The 20,019-nt window shown below is 36.7% G+C and overlaps 1 protein-coding gene and 1 non-coding gene across 6 annotated transcripts; one reads left to right on the plus strand and one right to left on the minus strand.

Annotated features, from left to right (window-relative positions):
* Positions 1-1,567: 1,567 nt before the first annotated feature.
* CEP76 (centrosomal protein 76) lies at positions 1,568-19,990 on the minus strand. 5 transcript variants are annotated; one of them, XM_030836529.2, is made up of 12 exons: positions 19,810-19,989; positions 18,966-19,121; positions 17,825-17,906; positions 16,977-17,201; positions 15,671-15,856; positions 13,695-13,792; positions 12,959-13,087; positions 10,694-10,882; positions 7,747-7,913; positions 6,377-6,710; positions 4,091-4,308; positions 1,568-3,309 (listed from the first exon to the last, which is right to left on the minus strand). In XM_030836529.2, the coding sequence occupies exons 1-12, from the start codon at positions 19,870-19,872 to the stop codon at positions 3,171-3,173; spliced, it is 1,986 nt and encodes a 661-aa protein (XP_030692389.1). In that variant the 5' UTR covers positions 19,873-19,989; the 3' UTR covers positions 1,568-3,170. The 5 variants fall into 5 exon arrangements, with proteins under 5 accessions (XP_030692389.1, XP_060166770.1, XP_030692391.1 ...); XM_060310787.1 differs by lacking the exon at positions 12,959-13,087 and having other exon boundaries at positions 19,810-19,990; XM_030836531.2 differs by lacking the exon at positions 4,091-4,308 and having other exon boundaries at positions 19,810-19,990.
* Positions 14,693-14,765, plus strand: TRNAR-CCU (transfer RNA arginine (anticodon CCU)). Its single transcript has one exon. It is a non-coding gene; the product is annotated as a tRNA-Arg (tRNA).
* Positions 19,991-20,019: the final 29 nt, after the last annotated feature.

Below are 20,019 nucleotides of genomic sequence, written 5' to 3' on the forward strand. Positions count from 1 at the left end.
TCAAAATGTATGGTACCAGCACAACAGAAGAGACCAGGACAACAGGAACATGCATTTGTAATTATAACTGAAGTTGTGCTCTAGATGCAGAATATGCTATAAACTATATGTTAAGGTTCTTCGAAATTGGATGGCTTCTAGTTCATGTGTTTGGTTATTTTGTTAAGATTTTACATACGCTTTGGCTAGTCTCAAATGATTTCTTAACTACCAACTGCTGGAAAGCAATGCTACTTTCATTGATATAACAGGTAGGTGCATGTTAAAAAACAGATCTAACTCCTATACTTATCTACTTAAGTAGAAAGTAAAAAATTGTTATCTGAGTTAAAAAAAAATTATGAAACTGCAAACTGTAGTCTAACCTAAGCTATTTTCTTGTTTAGTAGAGCATGAAACCAGAAGTTTGAATTAGTTTAAGCAATTCATGGTTCATAACTAATGTCTTCCAATGGTGAGATATCTGGCACAGGATACTACTTTATGAGATATATTATTTTCAGATATAAGCCTTCAGTTCATTTGGCTCAACTCTTATCTTTGTTAAGAAGTAGAAAAATGGGTTTCAAATGTGTGTACCTTCCAGAACTGCCAGGTTATAGATGCTTTTGCAGATCATAGCTAAACATGTATACCTCAATACTAGAAAATATCTTAAAGGCACCTGGAGTGTTCAGTTAGTTGAAACTGAATTTAGTTAAGTTTTATTCAACAAGTTCATGCTTGACTAATGAAGCTTCTAGGTTTCTGATATTCTATGAAATAAATATACCTATTATATATTACATATGTAGAGAGAACTATGTTAGTGTACATATTGTCAAAAAGAACACATTAGGGACTTCCCTGGTGGTGCAGTGGTTAAGATTCTGCGCTCCCAATGCAGGGGGCCGGGGCCTGGGTTCAATCCCTGGCCAGGGAACTAGATCCCACATGCATACATACCATAACTAAGAGTTCGCATGCCACAACTAAGGAGCCTGCCTGCTGCAACTAAGGTGCCAGCGAGTTGCAACTAAAGGAGCCCACCTCCTGCAACTTAAGACCCAGCACTGGACAAAGTGAGAGAGTGGCATGGACTTATATATACTACCAAATATAAAATAGATAGCTAGTGGGAAGCAGCCGCATAGCACAGGGAGATCAGCTCGGTGCTTTGTGACCAACTAGAGGGGTAGGATAGGGAGGGTGGGAGGAAGACACAAGAGGGAGGAGATATGGGGATATATGTATAGCTGATTCACTTTGTTACAAAGCAGAAACTAACACACCACTGTAAAGCAATTATACTCCAATAAAGATACTAAAAAAAAAACAACCCAGCACAACCAAATAAATATATAAATATTTTTTTAAAAAGAACACAATATAAGCATTATATTTTAAAAAGTTTACAATTTTAATAGAAAAACAATTTTTATGACAGAGCTAAATATACAAGGTAAATTTAATTTTTAAAAAGAAAAATTAGTAAGAAGAATAGCAGAATTCTAGTGATAAAAGGACTGAAATAATATTTGGAAATAAACCATCTTTAAAGGAAAATATTAATTCATGCCAGACTCTATTAAAGTGCATAAAAAGGAAATTTATTTTAGAATTTACACCAAAGGCGCATTACAAGTACCTGTGTTACTCTGGCACAATAAGGTAGAAAGCCCAGCCTCAAAGATAACACGGCCTTGATCTCATATATTATACAGTCTGCCTCTTAGTACGTGCCTCATAAAGAGTTTGTTCCAGAAGTTGAAAACTACAAGCCAATTTCTCTGTCAATAGCTTTGTGAGTAATTCCAGCAACAGAGTAAAAGTCTAACTCATATCTCTCTAATCCTCTAAAGTCATGTCAATCTCTCAAGAAACTCCTGATTGTTTTCAATAAAAATTGATACAGGAGAGATATTTTCAGATTTTTTAAATAAGTGAAATCATAAATAGTTATCATATGTAAAAATAAAACAAAAGTAAATTTTAGGATATCTTTAATTTTTAAAACATTAAATCATCTTATTTGTGATGGTGAATTAAAGTGATGAAAAGAATAACTTGCACAGCCAACAGTACACAGTCACTTTCCTAAGAAGCCCGGCGGGAGAAGGAACTGAACCGAGAGCTGTGCAGAGAGGCTGACGGACCTGCAAAGTAATCCGTCAGGCAGCTTCTTACAGTCAAACTGCTACAGCCTCTTTCTTCAACGCTCACTGTGCTCAATTTAAAATCAAACATCGGCATGGAGGCGCTCACAGAGGCTTATTTTTCAGTGGCCTCACACACAATTCTGATTTAGATTTATCACATATACATCGATGTTTTTACCACAAAGGGAAAAAGAAAGAAAGAAAAACTGTGGTTTCAGAAGACGGACTCCATGAGAGGCTAGTAATGAATCCTCTGACCACAGAAAATCAGCCAGCAACAGATTGCCAATATTAATTACAGAAAACAATTTCTCAACATCATAACAAAAGGGTATGATAAATTTTTTCTAAAATACCCAATTCACTTTTATAATGAATCAAACTAACAAATATTTATAAATTATTTGTGTACTTTCAAGTGCAGTTTGTTTTGTTACTAATATTTATGCTTTTCTGGTACTAGTTTTTTCCCTGCTCCTGCATCCATATCTTCCCATAACTCTCTGGAAAGCCACAAATATCCCTATGGTTAAGTGGTAAACTCATCAAAATGTATTTTCATCTATGTAATAAATAAATCTGTTGTGAAGTTAAAGTCTCCTAACTTATATAAAATAATCCCATTAATCTATGAAAAATAATAATCATATTAATTTTACTATGGCTCAAACCCTTAGACAAATAACGTTCTGATTACCTGCTAATGTAAAGAAAACTGAGTAAATTTTATATTCATATTTAAACTACTGACTACCTATAAACAAAGTAGCATTTATTAAAATAGGATACACACTTAATTTATACTAACTTCCACTCAGATTTATATAAGTTTTTCATCCTTAATTTTTAAATACACACATCATGATTTTTTTCAAACATTATTAGTCAGGTATATACAAAAGTGAAATATGACATCCAAGCCAGACTGTGATTTTTAAAATAATGAACCTCTAAACAGCTAGTAATGTATCAATACAACGTGTAAAATTCCAATAAAATACAGGTATATTCTTATAGAAATGTTAGTTAGTCCTATAGTACTGAGCGATATTTACAAGCAAACATGATCCAAACAGCACATGCAGATTCAGGGTAAGTAAACACTCGGACACGAACTGCCAGTCGCACCTGGTCTCCACGGCAACAGATTATTTCTTCACAGAAAGGAGACCTACAGAAGAAAGAAAATGTATTCAATTAAGAAATGAATTTAGGTTTTACTTTCTTATTCCCAAGAAAGTCAGTATTTAAAATGATTTTTAGGGATAGGGAGGGTGGGAGGGAGACGCAAGAGGGAGGAGATACGGGGATATATGTATAGGTATAGCTGATTCACCCCGTTATACAGCAGAAACTAACACACCATTGTAAAGCAATTATACTCCAATAAAGATGTTAAAAAAAAAGATTTTTAAAAAATCCTGTCTCTGGGGCTTCCCTGGTGGCGCAGTGGCTGAGAGTCCGCCTGCCGATGCAGGGGACGTGGGTTCGTGCCCTGGTCCGGGAAGATCCCACATGCCGTGGAGCGGGTGGGCCCGTGAGCCATGGCCGCTGAGCCTGTGTGTCCGGAGCCTGTGCTCCGCAACGGAAGAGGCCACAACAGTGAGAGGCCCGTGTACCACCAAAAAAAAAAAAAAAAAAAATCCTGTCTCTGCTACCAATGGCTCTATAATTTTGGTAAAACTATTCAAATTATAAACTATTTCCTCATAGTCTATAAATTTTTAAAGTGACGCTATATAAGATCAGTGATCCTCAACTAGATTGCACCAAAACCATTGGGAAAATTATCCCGAACTCTCTAGAGCTACATTCCGGTCCTAATGAATCACAACCTGTGGCAGAAGGATGTATCATAAGAGCTGCCTGTGTGACTCTGAACTCATTGCTAAATGAGAACCATACTGATGGCTGAGATTAAGTCAGAAACATCTATGTTACAATCCACCTACCGAAGACATGTGGCAAAGGCGCGCCGCGCATTTCTATACACAAAGTGTATCGGGAACCCTTTAAATGTGTGACCATCAGGTACAGCCCTCCTGATGGCGTCCTGAAATTCTTCATTGCCCGCAGATATACTGGTTGTACGCTCAAATTCATAAGATGCCAGAGCGGGTGATAAGAGATAGGAAAGCTGGTCTTCCCAAACAGTAGTGAGGCCAAGATCCTACAGCAATCGAAAGGGAAATTGATTATTTTATTGATTTTAATAATTGATTATTTTACTGTATGCCAAGAGATTTTTAAAACCTGTCATAATTTTCTTAGCTTCCTATTATTATAAGGATACACAGAAGTAAAAATTATAAAAGGAACCTCAGGTATCAGGTTTTACTTCTTAGAGAAACAACAAAAATCGGCCAATGCAATGTTAGTGAAGGCTCCAAATCCTGTACTTCCTTAATATCCACAAGACCATAAGGAATCATCCTACCGCGGAAGACAGAGTGTCACTGAATTCTGAGGTCACATTTTTTTTTTTTTTTTTTTTTGCGGTACGCGGGCCTCTCACTGCTGTGGCCTCTCCCGTTGCGGAGCACAGGCTCCAGACACGCAGGCTCAGTGGCCATGGCTCACGGGCCCAGCCGCTCCACGGCATGTGGGATCTTCCCGGACCGGGGCACGAACCCATGTCTCCTGCATTGGCAGGCGGACTCTCAACCACTGAGCCACCAGGGAAGCCCCCTGAGGTCACATTTTATTTAACTTTAAAGAGTTTAGCAAGGTTGAATCTGCTTAATTTGATTGCTCCCACCATAAATTCAACTGTAGTATGGGAAAAAAGTCAACAAACAATTGCATATATAATTAAGCTCAAATATTTACCAAGCATTTATTCTGTAAAAGGTACCGAAGAGCACAGGCTTTAGGCCCTCAGGGAACTTAAAACATGTTGAAGGCAATTCTAATGTCATTTATAATATCAAATGAACTATTGCTATCTAGACACGTGATTTTTTTTTAATGTTACAAACAAACTCAAAATTCTAAATATTTTGATTATCATAACAGATCTAATTTCACATTCAGTTACAACTGGTTTCAAGTGATTCCAAGGTCTATGATCACCTATACTTTTCCTCCGAATCCCACTTGCTGGTTTACAGACACCATTAACTTAGCTAGTGATCATCAATGGCATCCAGCTCAGTTTTGTTTTCTTTTTCTATACAAAGTAACTCTTACAATGTAATAAAATATCGGTTTCATTTGTGAACAGGAGCTAAGAAAACTAAAAGGCAATACAAGCAATGGAGGGCACAAGTCAGGGGCTTTGGCTTCCAGCAGTGCAGTGAGCTGGGGCCCTGACCCACCTATTGCTGCAAACACACTACAGATGCCACATTAAATACTTCCCAAAACATATTCCTAAATGCTTTGAGGAGTTGGCAAGTAGGTAAGATTTTAGAGGTCAAAGCTAAGAGTAATTAGGAGCCCAGAGAACATGCTTGATAATCAGCTTGCCTTTGATGGTCTCAAGGAACATGAGTATCAGGGCTCACCCAAGGTGGGGAGTCTACTAGGGAATCTCAAAAGGTGAATTAGAAATCAATCTTCTGTAGAAGTTTTGGACTCTAGTCTTTTGTTGGTTATATGTGTGGCAAATAACTTTTCCCACTCCAAGGCTGCTTTTTCACTCTCTTAATGATTTCTTTTGACGAACATAAGTTCTTAAAATAAGTTCTTAAAATATACTAATCTTTTCCTTTACGATTAGTTCTTTTTATGTTTCCTTTAAGGCCCTTTACAAAAGAAATCTAAATGACTAATAAGAAACTTGATCTCATCAGCAATCAGGGAAATGCAAATTAAAGACACAACGAGGATACCATCTTACATCTACCTACTTTAATGTAATAGAAAAACAAAACAAACTAAACAAACCTGGAAAAAAATGAATATGAAAAAAATTAACCCAATATTTTCAATGGGGAATGATGTAAGTACTTTAAAAAGAGGAAATCCAAATTCACAAAAGTCTGAACAAGTCCACCGTTCTTCATTTCTAGAAGGAAGCAATAAATTCTCGAAGTATTGGTGAGTTTAGAAATTTTTGAATCTCAGAACTTTATTCTCATGATTTTCAAAACTACAAGCTTCATAAAGGAAGGGATTGAATTTGCTTTGTTTAGGGCTAGAATATTGATTGGCACTATTTTACATGCCCCCCAAATTATTAAATACATAAACAAATGAAAAAACTGCAGGAAAGCACAAACATCAGTGTTAATTACCTTCCTGTGTTCCGACACGAGTAGCCTGAGCTGCATTTCAATTTCATTGCTTGTTACCGAAGCATCGATCGTGGACGCACACAGCGGAGGGAAGGGAGGGAGGGACGTGGTGGCCCCTGGAGCACAAACGGATTTAATTGCTTCCTCACTCATGGGTTTCCATTTGGACTCATCATTCAAATCAAATACACAGCTTTCTACTGAGTCAGAGGGCTGACAGTTTCCCAGGAACATCTGATGATTGAAAACACAACCGATTGTTCTATACGGGTACAACGGTTTGGGCTGTTCAGCAGCTGAAGGCTCATCAGGACTCGTAGGTTTGTGGAGGTACCTAAAAAAGGTTAATCATAATTTTATATAATAAGAACTTAAAAAATAAGACAACAGCAGCTTACTGAGGAAAAAAATTATTCTAACACTTAAGGTCATAACTATTTCCCAAGAGTACAGTTTAATACTTGTTTTTCTTTCTTCTATTTCCACAATTTGATTACTCTATGTTAACTGTATGGCACATCTTATGATATAGAACCAATTTTATTCCTTTAACACAAGAACATATTCTGTGTATAGCATTAAGATCAAAAACATTTATCATATAACAAAATAATTTAGTTACACATTTTTAGGTACAACTAATTAAAATGATTATCAACCAAGGAAAAAGAAAACCCAGGAAAATGAGAAGAGGGCCCAGGGCTGTGCCTTCAGGAACTCTCACATTTGAAGATAAAATGAAGGAAAACAGAGAACAGCCAAAGAGGAATAATGAAAACTGAAACACAGTGCTACGAGAGAAGCTAAGGAAGAGAATGTTCCAGGAAGGAGGGAACATTTCGCTCTTTCAAAATCTGATGACACTGAAAAAAAGTACAGTGGATTTACCAACACAGAGTTGGTAACCACATCAAATTTTCAAAAGAAATGATTTACAACTTGTATTTATTTTTAGGCTTAGGGACGATCATCAGGAAAAACATATGCCAGGACATCCCTGGTGGTCCAGTGGTTAAGACTCCACACTTCCACTTCAGGGGGCGCGGTTTAATCCCTTCTCGGGGAACTAAGATCCCGCATGCCACGTGGCACGCACGGCCAAAAAGAAAAGAAAAGAAGAAACATAAGCCAATTACACAAAATTAAAAATAGACATAATTCATTTTTTATTAATATCATGTTGGTAAAGAACATTTTAGGTGTACAAATTTTCTTAGAGTTTAGTTCCTAGCTATCTTACTTGAAGTAATTTTTTACATAACCAAAATTATCAATACGTGTCTTTGAGTATCATCAATACAAACAAAGAACCTATAGTTTACAACATTTACACCCTCATGTTAATATCCTTATAAACTTAGTTGACAAACCTGTGTCCTGTTAAACTCTCCCAAAAAGTGATGGTTCCATCAGTCCCACACGTCATAACCCACGCGTGGGACACTCCCTTGGCCTTTGTCCCGACACAGACAAAGGCTTCCAGCCCATATCCGAGAAGGAGGCTGCACAGGAGGTTGGCATGGTCTTCACAGTCTCCCTGGAAATGAAAGGAAGTAAAATTAACTATTTACTCCTTCATATTGTTTCCTCTTTAAATACAAAATTGCAAATAAAAAGTATTATTAAATTTTCACTTTTAATCATTAGTCCAGTGTTAAGCTAAAACAATGAGGGAAAAAAAGAACATACAAATTTTAAAAGCACCTATTTTACAAAGTCAGTGCCTACAAATCTGATAGTCATAATATGTACACTCTAAGATTCCAAAGTTTATAAAAAACTCATACAACATAGAAGGAAAGCAGTAAGAATTTAAAGATAAATAGCTAAAGGGCATGAACACACAAGCTGACAAATCATATAGTAGGAAATGAAAATAAACAGGAAAATACTCAAACTTAAATTAAAACAATGAATTAAAGTATCTATACATGATCGTTTTAAGGAAATACATACATAGAAAAAAATGATTGGATAAAAGAACAACAGAACACCAACAATAGCTACAATTAGCGTAGATTATATATATATAGTTTCCCCTTCTCTTGTCTAAACTCTCTTTGATAATGTTATATTACTTTCACAATTTTAAAAAATTATGAAACAACAAAAATAATAGAAAATATCTGATATTTTCTGTGAAAAAAGTATTAAAATTAATTAAACAGTAAGGCTATAATTATATGAAGATATTTAAGTGTAGGACTACAGGTAATATACAAAAGCAAAAATAACTATTGAGGTCAGTGTTAGAATGAGGGATGATTTCTTTCCCCCCAAATTTTGCATTAGTGGCTCTACACTGCTGTCTTTTAATTAACAATAATAAAACAAATAGCACCTTATAATTGTTAAATTGACTTTTGAAAAATATAATATCCAACCTTTTAGACCCAGTTATTTCTATACATGAGATTTTGTATTAGAAAAAAATTTCAAAATAACAATATAACCAAAGACATTCAATGCAAAAATTCATTCGCAGTGATATCAAAAAAATTGGAAGCAAGCCTAACTTAGCCAAAAGAAACAGTTCCTATGATGGCAAAACAGATCCTATGACAACAAAACAGTTAAGTAGATTTTGTATATAAACTCATGAAAACTTTATTCAGCCATTAAAAGATGGAGATCATAATGACTGTAGCAACACATAGGAAAATGTTCAAAACATAATGCTAATTTATAAAAGCAGGGCACAAAATTTTATTTATATCAATTATAATTATGGAAAAATCATATATACACAGGAGAGAAACATAAAAATATAAAATAGATGAAAAATAGAATTATGGGTGAAATTTCACCTTTACTGTTGTAAAGCTATTGTTTGTGCAAGAAAAATATTTTAAATAATTTTCAAACTTCTAAGTCAAGCTGTGCTATCTCTTCAAATAAACTCAGGTAAAGAAAATAAAACAGAGAATCAAAGGGGGTGATTATTTGTTTTACAAAAGAATTATTTAGATAATAATTTAAAATATGTACCATTCCTACTATATTTGAAATTTTTATTTTAAGTTTAAATCCATACATACAACTTCTGGGAACTACAACTTGGGAATAAATCAAAATAATTTTTTTGATAAGTAATGTTTAACTGTTTTCAATTGTCTTTAAAAAGCTTTCCAATTGACAAATCAATCTCTAATCTAAATGGTTTCTTGCAATGTATAAGCTTCGCCTTGTGAATACCCATATGTACTATTTACACAACTTCAGACTAAAAATTATTTCAAAGCAATAATACATTAAAGAAATTTATTTTTTCTGTTGTGTTTCAACAGAGTTGGAATGCTAAAGATAGTCTTGTTTTCATAATATCATCAAAATTTTAGAACACAGAAAATTAGAAAATATACCATAATATATAAAACTAGTTTACTGAAATCATTTACGTTCAACATCAATATATATACACAAATTCTTAAATATATACTTATATTTGGAACTAAATACCGTGCAATCCAACATTTTTTTTTCCATATTCAATTTGTAACTGCCATTTTCTCTTTAAAAAAAAAAAAGTACCGGGCTTCCCTGGTGGCGCAGTGGTTGAGAGTCCGCCTGCCGATGCAGGGGACACGGGTTCGTGCCCCGGTCCGGGAAGATCCCACATGCCGCGGAGCGGCTGGGCCCGTGAGCCATGGCCGCTGAGCCTGCGCGTCTGGAGCCTGTGCTCCGCAATGGGAGAGGCCCGCGTACCGCAAAAAATAAATAAATAAAGTACCATCTAAGCAAATTTTAACCCATAAATAGTACTAAAAGACCATGGTTCTGGTCTTGGTGCTATATCTAATTCACTGTTTACCTCTCCACCTTGGTTTCTGACACTATAGTGCTTGTAGGTCCCTACACCTCACAAAAATCACATTATGTTAAATAAGAAATTACTTGAGAAAATAAAGATGTGAAGTTTTTTTTTGTTTTTTTGTTTTTTTGCAGTACGCGGGCCTCTCACCGCTGTGGCCTCTCCCGTTGCGGAGCACAGGCTCCGGACGCGCAGGCTCAGCGGCCATGGCTCACGGGCCCAGCCGCTCCGCGGCATGTGGGATCCTCCCGGACCAGGGCACAAACCCATGTCCTCTGCATCGGCAGGCGGACTCTCAACCACTGCACCACCAGGGAATCCCGTGAAGTTTTTTTTTTTTAATGTACTGACATTTAAATGTTAAGGAAAATGATGAAAACAAGATCGTGACTTGTTCAAATTGACAATACGTACTTTTTTCCGAAGTTAATTCTTTTACAAATATACCATAAACTCACAATAACTATGATGTACTGGTTTTTAGTTCTATTATGTGTGTAGGATACCTTGTTTCTACAGAGAAAGGCCAGCAGAGTGCACCACTGTTCCTGTTTACCTCCTCCTCCGATAACAGGGGCTCTTTCATAACCAAGGACATTAACAAATCTTGCTGCTTGCCTTGGAGTATCCAGAAGCCTCCCAGCTCGAAGTGGTTTAACATAAGAACAGACTGGTCTATTTATCCCATTTTCATCCTGGAGGAGAAGGGGAAAACATTATCTGTAATGACAGGTTAATCATTCCCAATTTTAACACTTTTTCTTAGAATACTTTAATAAGAGGAAGTAATTCTGGACACCACTTCTTGAGTGCTCACCTGACATGCAGCACTAGGTTACTGAGTGTTGTGCCTGCAATTTTTCTTTTAATCCTCATAACATCTCTTATTATTTTCATTTCATCAATAAAGAAACTGAAGCTACATGCAGAGCAACTAAGCCCATGTGCCACAACTACTGAGCCCTCGTGCCACAACTACTGAGCCCTCATGCCACAACTACTTAAGCCCACACACCTAGAGCCCATGCTCTGCAACTAGAGAAGCCACCACAATGAGAAGCCCACACACTGCAACGAAGAATAGCCTCCGCTCGCTGCAACTAGAGGAAGCTGGCGCACAGCAACGAAGACCCGACGCAGCCAAAAATAAATAAATACAATAAAAAATAAATAAAGTTAAAGAAACTGAAGCTACAGCTATTACACAACAGAGCCAGGATTCAAACACTGAGCCATGTGACTCCAAAGCCTGTGACAGTAAGAACTTAAACCATCGTACGACCCAGCAATCCGACTCCTGGATGTACATCCAAAGCTACTGAAATCAGCATCTCAAAGAGATACCTACACAGCCATCCCAGGTCACTGCAGCATTATTCATAACGGCCAAGTTATGGAAACACCTAAGTGTCCATCAAGGGGTGAATGGATAAAGAAGGTGTGGTGTGTATGTATACACAACAGGACATTATTCAGTTCTTCCCTGTGCCATTTCTCTGATCCACTTCCTCCCTCCCTCCCTGTGCAGGTCCCCCCTCTGGTCCGGGATTCACAGGGCAGTGAATAACCGCACCCTAGACTATATAGACAGCAGGGAGCCAGTTATACCTCAACTGGTTTCTCTTCACCCTTGTCCTGACGTCACCTGCCCAGTCATTCAACGTATAGACAACGCTATTGGAAAGTCAGAAGCCACTTCCCGCATTTCCACCACCAGTCAGCTAGGTTTCCCATTCTCAAGCTCCTCACCTAGAAACTGAACCATTTTTAGTCTGTTCTAAAATCTAGGGAATGTAGGTTAAAGCTAGACAAATGTATAGGATCTGAGAAATACTACCCAAAATACACTATACTCCTATGAAAGCACCTACTCGAGGCTGAATACATATAAAATATTTGAATGGTTCCTCAGAAGCTGTAAAAAAAAAAAAAATGGATGTGATCATTTATCTTATGTTGGTTCATTAATAAGAGAAAATGGGCTTAGGATACAGAAAAAGTAGCGGCAGAGGGACTTCCCTGGTGGTCCAGCATTTAAGACTCTGAGCTCCCAATGCAGAGGGCCCAGGTTCGATCCCTGATTAGGGAACTAGATCCCACATGCTACAACTAAAGATCCCGCGTGCCCAACTAAGACCTGGCACAGCCAAATAAAAATAAATAAATATTTTTAAATTATAATAAAAATAAACAACAGAGGCAGAGATACATAACTAAATTGCTGTAAAATATTGCTGATCACCAGCTTAGAGATATGGGTTAAATAAAATTATTACATGCAATATTGTTTGCCTTAAAAAAGTACCCTAACAAAAAAATACATGCCTACACTCCCAATTCTGCACATGAAAGTTGAATTTATATATAAATTGCAAAGTGTCCCAGTACTTAATTATTTAGTACAAAGTATCTATCAAGGACACACTCCAAGTTAAACAAAATGAGTTTTCATCTAATTTAAATCAAATATATTCAAAAAAGGTTTAGAAAAACAATTGAAAAAGAAAACCAAAATAAAACAAAGATTGTGTTATGTCACTCACCTACTTACTACTGTAAGAGAGTACTACAAATTCAGCATCCTATTTTATAAATAAACTTTCATTTGTCTGGAATAAATACATTTTACAAATTCAAGTTAAATGAAATTTACATTTACAACAGTAAATCTCAAATAAATACATTTTACAAATTCAAGTTAAATGAAATTTACATTTACAGCAGTAAATCTCAAATACAGGTGTGAAGTTTTTCTCATACAACTTACAAACCTGTGCAAAAATCTTAACCAGCCGTGAATTGTGTGAGGGTCGAATTTGCAAATATTCTCTCCACCACTGCTTAGCATACACAAGAAATAAACGCTCTTTCTCTGCAGTTTTCTGACGTTCCAAAGCAAGCTTGAAATTTAAAAAATATATATCAATTTATATTCATTCTGCTTAATTAATTACTTCAAATATGTAACAAATCTCTGCATTTCCTCCATCGTTACCAGTACCCTAATCGAAGACACCACCATCGCTTGTCTGTAAGGGCCTCCTAACTGGTCTCCCTGTTCTCACACTTCCCAGGACAATCCAGTCTCCATACAGTAGTCAGAGCCACCATTTTTTTTTTTTTTTTTTTTTTTTTTTGAGGTATGCGGGCCTCTCACTGTTGTGGCCTCTCCCGCTGCGGAGCACAGGCTCCGGACGTGCAGGCTCAGCGGCCATGGCTCACAGGCCCAGCTTCTCCACGGCATGTGGGATCCTCCCCGACCGGGGCACGAACCCATGTCCCCTGCATCGGCAGGCGGACTCTCAACCACTGCGCCACGAGGGAAGCCCCAGAGCCACCATTTTTGACCCCAGACAAAAATTTTTAAATAATGATTCATATTGTCCTTCTCTTGCTTAAAACTAACAAATGATAATTTTCTAAAAAGAGAACACTTTCTATAATTAACAGGTAAATATACTACTATGAAAACACACACACAAAGAAGAGAAATTCAGGATTATTTACCTGTGTGTTCACTACTTCCTGAGATAATGTTTGATTGAGTGGTGGGTACATCTCAAGTTTTATATTTAAAATTCCCACAGAAACTTTTGATTCTGTGCCTGTAAATGTAAATAAATGTAACTTCAGAAGTTTTAATACTATATATATTTAGTCAGTCAAAGTTCAACCAAAATAATTTAAGAATTTTTGTACTTTACCACTTACATGAAATAAAGATAATATTTAATGTCATCTTTAATATTCATATTAAAAATGAACCAAATCAAATTAGTTTTTATTTTGTTCAAAGGCCTTTATCTAGTTATAAGGAGATTACCTATTTTCTTAGCTTCCAAATCACATTTTAAAGGACTTTCCAGACCTAAAGAATTTATGATTCTTGATTTTTATCTTCATTAAAAACAAAGTCAAAGCAACTGGGTTTTTTTTCTTCTTCTTTTTTTTAGTATCAATAATGTATATGTGTCAATCCCAGTCTCCCAATTCTTCCCACCCCCCACCCCCTTGGTATCCATACATTTGTTCTCAACATCTGTGTCTCTATTTCTGCTTTGCAAATAAGATCATCTGTACCATTTTTCTAGATTCTGCATATATGCATTATTACACGGTATTTGTTTTCCTCTTTCTGGCTTACTTCACTCTGTATGACACTCCCTAGGTCCATCCACGTCTCTACAAATGACCCAATTTCATTCCTTTTCATGGCTGAGTACAAAGCAATTGTTAACACCTCATTCTCAGAAAATATTTATACATTTTGTCACATACAGTAAATTTCCATTTATCCCTTCCCATTTTTCACATTACATGTGCATACAAATTTTTAATCCATGCCTGGATCTAAAGAATTAGAAAACAAATATACTTCATACCAGAACTATTTAATATTTCTTTGATGAATCAGAAATTTCCAGGTCATTCTATGACTATTGTGTTAGGTCTACATTTGAAAACAAATAATAGGTATCTCTTTTGAGAATAAATATCCTGGGACTTCCCTGGTGGTCCAGTGGTTAAGACTCTGCACTCCTAATGCAAGGGCCCCGGGTTCAATCCCTGCTCAGGGAACTAGATCCCGCACGCTGCAACTAAGACCCAGCGCAGCCAAATAAATAAATAGATATATATTTTTTAAAATCTCCTACATAGAGCTTTCTCCCTACTATTTACTTATGGAAAAACGTATTCTGGGTTCTAACTTATCAAAATCTAAATTACTAAAGCTCTATTGTCCACTGGCCAAGTTTAACTCTGTAACCAAATTTCAATACCACAAGTATTGGGTCGGCCAAAAGGTTCGTCCAGGTTTTTCCATAAGATCTTTTTGATCAACCCAGTAATTGCATAATATGTAGTGTTTAAAACAGTGCAGGTTTTATTTTGTTTTTCATTCCACTAGCAAATATGTATTACGTATCAGGTAGCATGCAAGAGTCCAGGAAAACAATGGTGACAAGACAGGTACCATCTCCGTTCTCAAACAATACTACAATTGATACTGACATTGAGCAAATTAGCCCTTCTTTGAGCCCCTTTCCCACCTGTAAAAGGTTAGAAGAATACCTACTCCATGTTCTGCAAGAACTGCTGGTACAGGAAGGCCCTGGCACTGATGGGATGCGCAGTACTCTGGGCTGTGCTAGGATGGAGGTTGTCACGTATGGGTGAGTGCGTTCGTGTGTGTGTGAAGAATCTTAACTTTCTTTATAGCAAATAAATTTGGAGGAAAAAAACCGTCAAGATTTCTTTATGCATCTCACAGAAAAAAATTTTTTTTCCTTTAGACAAGGCCAGAGTGACTGTGAAGTTCTGTAACTGTAATTATAGAACTGTAATTACAGAACCACTGTAATTCCAATGAAACTCTTTTTACATGTTTCCCCCTTGGCTTACAAAGGCATTTTTAAAATGTAAAATGTATTTACAAACCAACTGTGGCTATAAAAAGGTAACAGTGATATTAATCATCATACCTACACCCATAAGTTCCACAGTAAGATTGGTCACTCCATTTTCTGAGCCCAAAACCGATCGCCATTCAAGAAAATAGGATGCTACTAAAGTGGTCTCGGCAAATATGTCTGTTTTGATTAGCACCATATGAACTGGGTCACTTATTGATAACATTGTTGTTGAATCAGCCATTCTAGTTCCATCACCTAGTAACATAAACAAAAAAATTACACCACATTACATATCCAGTTAGACCAATGTAAAAGAATACATTCATTGAAAAGGATACTAATAATAAACAAATAAAATCAAACAGAGCAAGTTGGCAATGCCTCAGGAAGCATGCTACACAGACTGGGAATAAAAGTACAGTCCTATTTGTATCACTAACTTTTGAGAGGACTGGGGGAACTGTGACAAGTTACTTAGTTACTTAATGCATATTGGTGTTTTCTGACCTCTAAGAGGTAAGTCTGCTCTTCAAAAGTACATAAATAATATATGCTACCACAATAAAAGTCCTTCAAATATGTCAACATTCCCCTTTAATATTTCCCTTTAATAAAGGTACCATTATACCATTATTCCCCTTTAATAAAGGTATTTTAGGAATAAAATACCTTTATCCCAAAGCCTCTAGAAACAACCACTGTATTACCTACACAAAACTGAAATATCCAGCACCTTGGAGCTAGCAATTTAAGCCATTAACTGCCTTACTAAGGTAACATTTTTCACCGGGTAAAAAGTAACAAAATTTTAGTAGTGCATTAGCCATCTCAGTAATCTAAAATTCTGAACGTATAATTATAAAACTGTTAAGTTTACAAATATGTTATAAAGATTTTGATACTGACAACTAAAATATGTAAGATACCTTTACAGAAAGAAACAATGTAAAATAATTACAGTAATCAAGCATCATAATTTTAAAGTCATAAAAATGAGTAATAGATTCACATCTAAACTTTGATTGTAAAAGTTATGTGACATCATAAATCTAGCCATCTTTCATAAATGAGAAGGATCCTGTCTCATTCTCCACCTAACAAGCATTTAAATTTTTATTACTAAAGAACCAACCATTAAAACAGTCAAAAAATAATATTCAGGGAAAACTAATTTGCAAAAAATAAAGCAAGAAGGTAGGTGTAAGTAGTTTAAGTAGAAAAAAGCAGCGAGGGAAAAAAAATAAAACAAAAGACTGGGAGATTCATCCATTATAAATCTCTCCTTAAGCAGAAGTTGTTTATTGCAGAAGTTGTACTGCAATAAAACCTAACAAAGATTTACAAAATTAAATGGCAATTTATTATTGCTCCTTACCTAAATTTTCTCTGTGTACTTCAAGTAAAAAGCCATCATGAAAATCTGGTTCACAGGCACATGGAACAGGTTTAGAACGAAAACGTTGGTTTCGAAAATGTAAACATAAAGTAAAGGTTGAACAAGCTTGTCCTGGTAAAGGCTCAGGTTCTTGCAGATGTTCCAAGAAAGCTTTTCCACCCAAAACCTGAAGGTAAAGATACCTCCGTGTTGGATCAATATTAGCTGTAAAGTGTAGCAATATATATGAGGAAACTGCCAATTAACTTAAGCAATGTGATCAAGACAATAGGAAATAATAACTTGACAGAAATAAAACCAAAGACTAAATAAAGAGTAACATATTTACTAGATACCAGGCCCCTGTGTACCCCGCGAAGAAAAGATACCCAATACGATATCTTTTTCTGAATTTACACTCTGGCTACTTTCTCCCAGCTAGAAAGGAGTCAGAGCCAAGGTTTAGGATACCTTTATTTTTTAGTTGATTATCCAACATTCCTTCACCTCCACAAAGCAATTCAGTCAATTACCAACTCAGCTAGTATACTTGTTAGATAATTACATTGCCATTAAAAAAGCAAGGCTGTACAATTTATAAGATATATTAATAAAATATGAGAAACAGGTGGTCCTGTTTTTGCTTCCACCCAGCTATACATTAAATCTTCTGATATACTTCATGCAAAATAGAATCTAAGTTTTTTGGATGATTAATCACAAAAATATAAGTATCTCATTCTGGAAAAAAAAAATCGAAATGTTTTCTATCAAATACCAAACAGTACAGCCCATCAATATGCAGTACTATCCACAACTAAATTAATGTTAAAAAGAAATATACATACTTTTTTTTAACAACGTTGATTGTCTGTCAGTAAAGCCAACAGGTTGTTTTGGAGAGGAAGGGAGTTCTTGATCAACATTATCCTAGAATGGCAGAAAAAAATCAAAACAAATTAGAAAACAAAAATTATAGTTAAGCAAGGAAATGCCAATAATGGGACTAAGAACTGAACCAAAAGTAGATAGGATAAAATCCCCTCAAAATGTCCTTACTTTCCTAGCATAGTTAAAATAATGAAAAGCCTGCCAAAACAGTAATGCAACTGGTCACTCCTAAAGTCTAACACGAAGGAATTAATGTTCAAGCCATGCCCACAGAATGCTAAAACAAATTCTTAACACTTTACAAAAGGTTAAATTTTCTCCAAACCTCATATAACATCCGGCTTGTGATTCCACCAGGACCAGAACTGATTTTAATAAGGAAGTGACACATTCACACAGCAGAAGCTGTTACTAGGTCAATTTTTATAACAAATGAGTTTATAAACCTCAAAAACCAAAAAAGGATGCTGTACTAAAACACTTATTCCCTGGTGTATTATGAAGTCCATCCAATTTTCACAATATATTACCTAGGTATTGAGGTCACAGTCTCTCATTATTGCCTCAGTTTCAAAAGAAGACCTACTTACTAATTTGTGTACTGAGAGGCTATCACCTCACTACTGACCTATTTGTATGAAAAGATTTGAAGGTTCTTAGGCAGACAATTATTTTCTTAAAGAAACTGATAATTTGTTCATCTTAGAAAACACAGTGCCAAAAGAATGTGTTTATTTTAAAAATAAGCTTAATCTAGAAAAATTATAGAATATTAGTAAAAAAGAATTAGGTTGGAGTGAACTAATTTGACTAATATATATACTTAAAGTTACAGACCTAGAAAATAACAAGAGAAAACTCTCACTGCAAAGGGAATAATCAGGTCCATAACTCCAATTTCACTGAGGCATAATTCTACCTGCTCCATTCAAGAGTAGAGTAGCTCATACTTGAGACAAGGATATTACTAGACAAAATGGTCTTATTTAAAAAGTAGTTTTACTAAAAGGAGAGGCCCCAAATATGGACCCTACGAGCAGCAGTAAGCATGAGAATATACTTAGACTCTCAAATTTTTTCCTCTAAAAGATTACTCACAGTAACAAAATTAAGTTCTTTCATCACATCATCAATGATTCCCCGGCGTCTAAGGGCTTTGATCAAATCTTCCGTTGATAACTGTTGTTGATCAGGTGCCAGTTCTTCCCGTATGGTCTCAGCAAGGATTTCTCTTATCCTGCCATGGACATCCATCTATGCAGAAAACTCGCATTACGGCTTACAACGTTACAAATCAGTCAAAGATTGCCAACTAGCTAACCTCTTTCTAAAATACTGACCCGCCCCCCAAAAAATAATCATAATGAGAGTGTAGACTAAATTCAGAAAGACCTCTAAAGTAACAATAAATGTGAAACTGTCACCGAAATTCACTGAGAATAAAGATAACGTTTTTAAAAGGAAAAACACGTTTAAAGATGAATTTTTTAGTACGAATTCTAAAAATAAGCTCTACTGCTTATCTATTACCTTTGCTAGCATTTCCCCACAAATAACACTCAACCGAAATCAATTTTTTGAGAGTAGAGACCTGCAGGAGACGATCAAAGGCTAAGTGTCAGCTTTCAACTTTTTAGATGTGACCGTGAGTTAACTGACTGACCCTTTATGAATCTGGGGGACACAATGCCGTGTCAAGACCACGGCGGGGCTGAAAGACGCCGACACTCGGCACAGGCACGCGGCGGGCGGGAGGCGGCTGCTGCGGGGTCCCAGCTGAGCCCCAAGGACCGGCAACACTTCCACTCCAGAGCACCGACAGCCCCTTCGCCGCCACCTCCCCGGTGAAGCGACGGCCTGCTGCCCCACAGCTGTGCTCGACGCGACTCCGCAGAGCTTGCCTCCAGCCCCAGCCCGGCCCCCGCCGCCCGCCCCGCCTCGCCTTGCTCAGCTGCTGGTGGATGAGCTGCTTCAGCTCGGACGCCTTCTCCGGAGGCAGCGACATGCTGGGCTCCCCTTCGGGCTCCCCGGCCGCCGCAGCGTCTCCGCGGCGGAGCGAGAGCCCGCGACCGCTCGACTCGCGCGCTCCCGGGCCGCCGCGTCTGGCCGGCGGGGAAACCTGGCGGCGCCAACTGCAGTTTCCAAACGGCGG

The sequence above is a fragment of the Globicephala melas genome, chromosome 13 (genome assembly GCF_963455315.2).
Source record: "Globicephala melas chromosome 13, mGloMel1.2, whole genome shotgun sequence".
NCBI lineage: Eukaryota > Metazoa > Chordata > Mammalia > Artiodactyla > Delphinidae > Globicephala > Globicephala melas.

What these genes read in the sequence shown, in the direction of transcription:
- CEP76 (XM_030836529.2), bottom strand. Translation starts at nt 19,872, where the DNA reads ATGTCGCTGCCTCCGGAGAAGGCGTCCGAGCTGAAGCAGCTCATCCAC. An exon ending in AAGAACTTAATTTTGTTACT is followed by an intron (nt 17,907 to 18,965) that starts GTGAGTAATCTT and finishes CTGCCATTCTAG; the next exon opens with GATAATGTTGATCAAGAACT. An exon ending in AGGAAGTAGTGAACACACAG is followed by an intron (nt 13,088 to 13,694) that starts GTAAATAATCCT and finishes TTAAATTTCAAG; the next exon opens with CTTGCTTTGGAACGTCAGAA.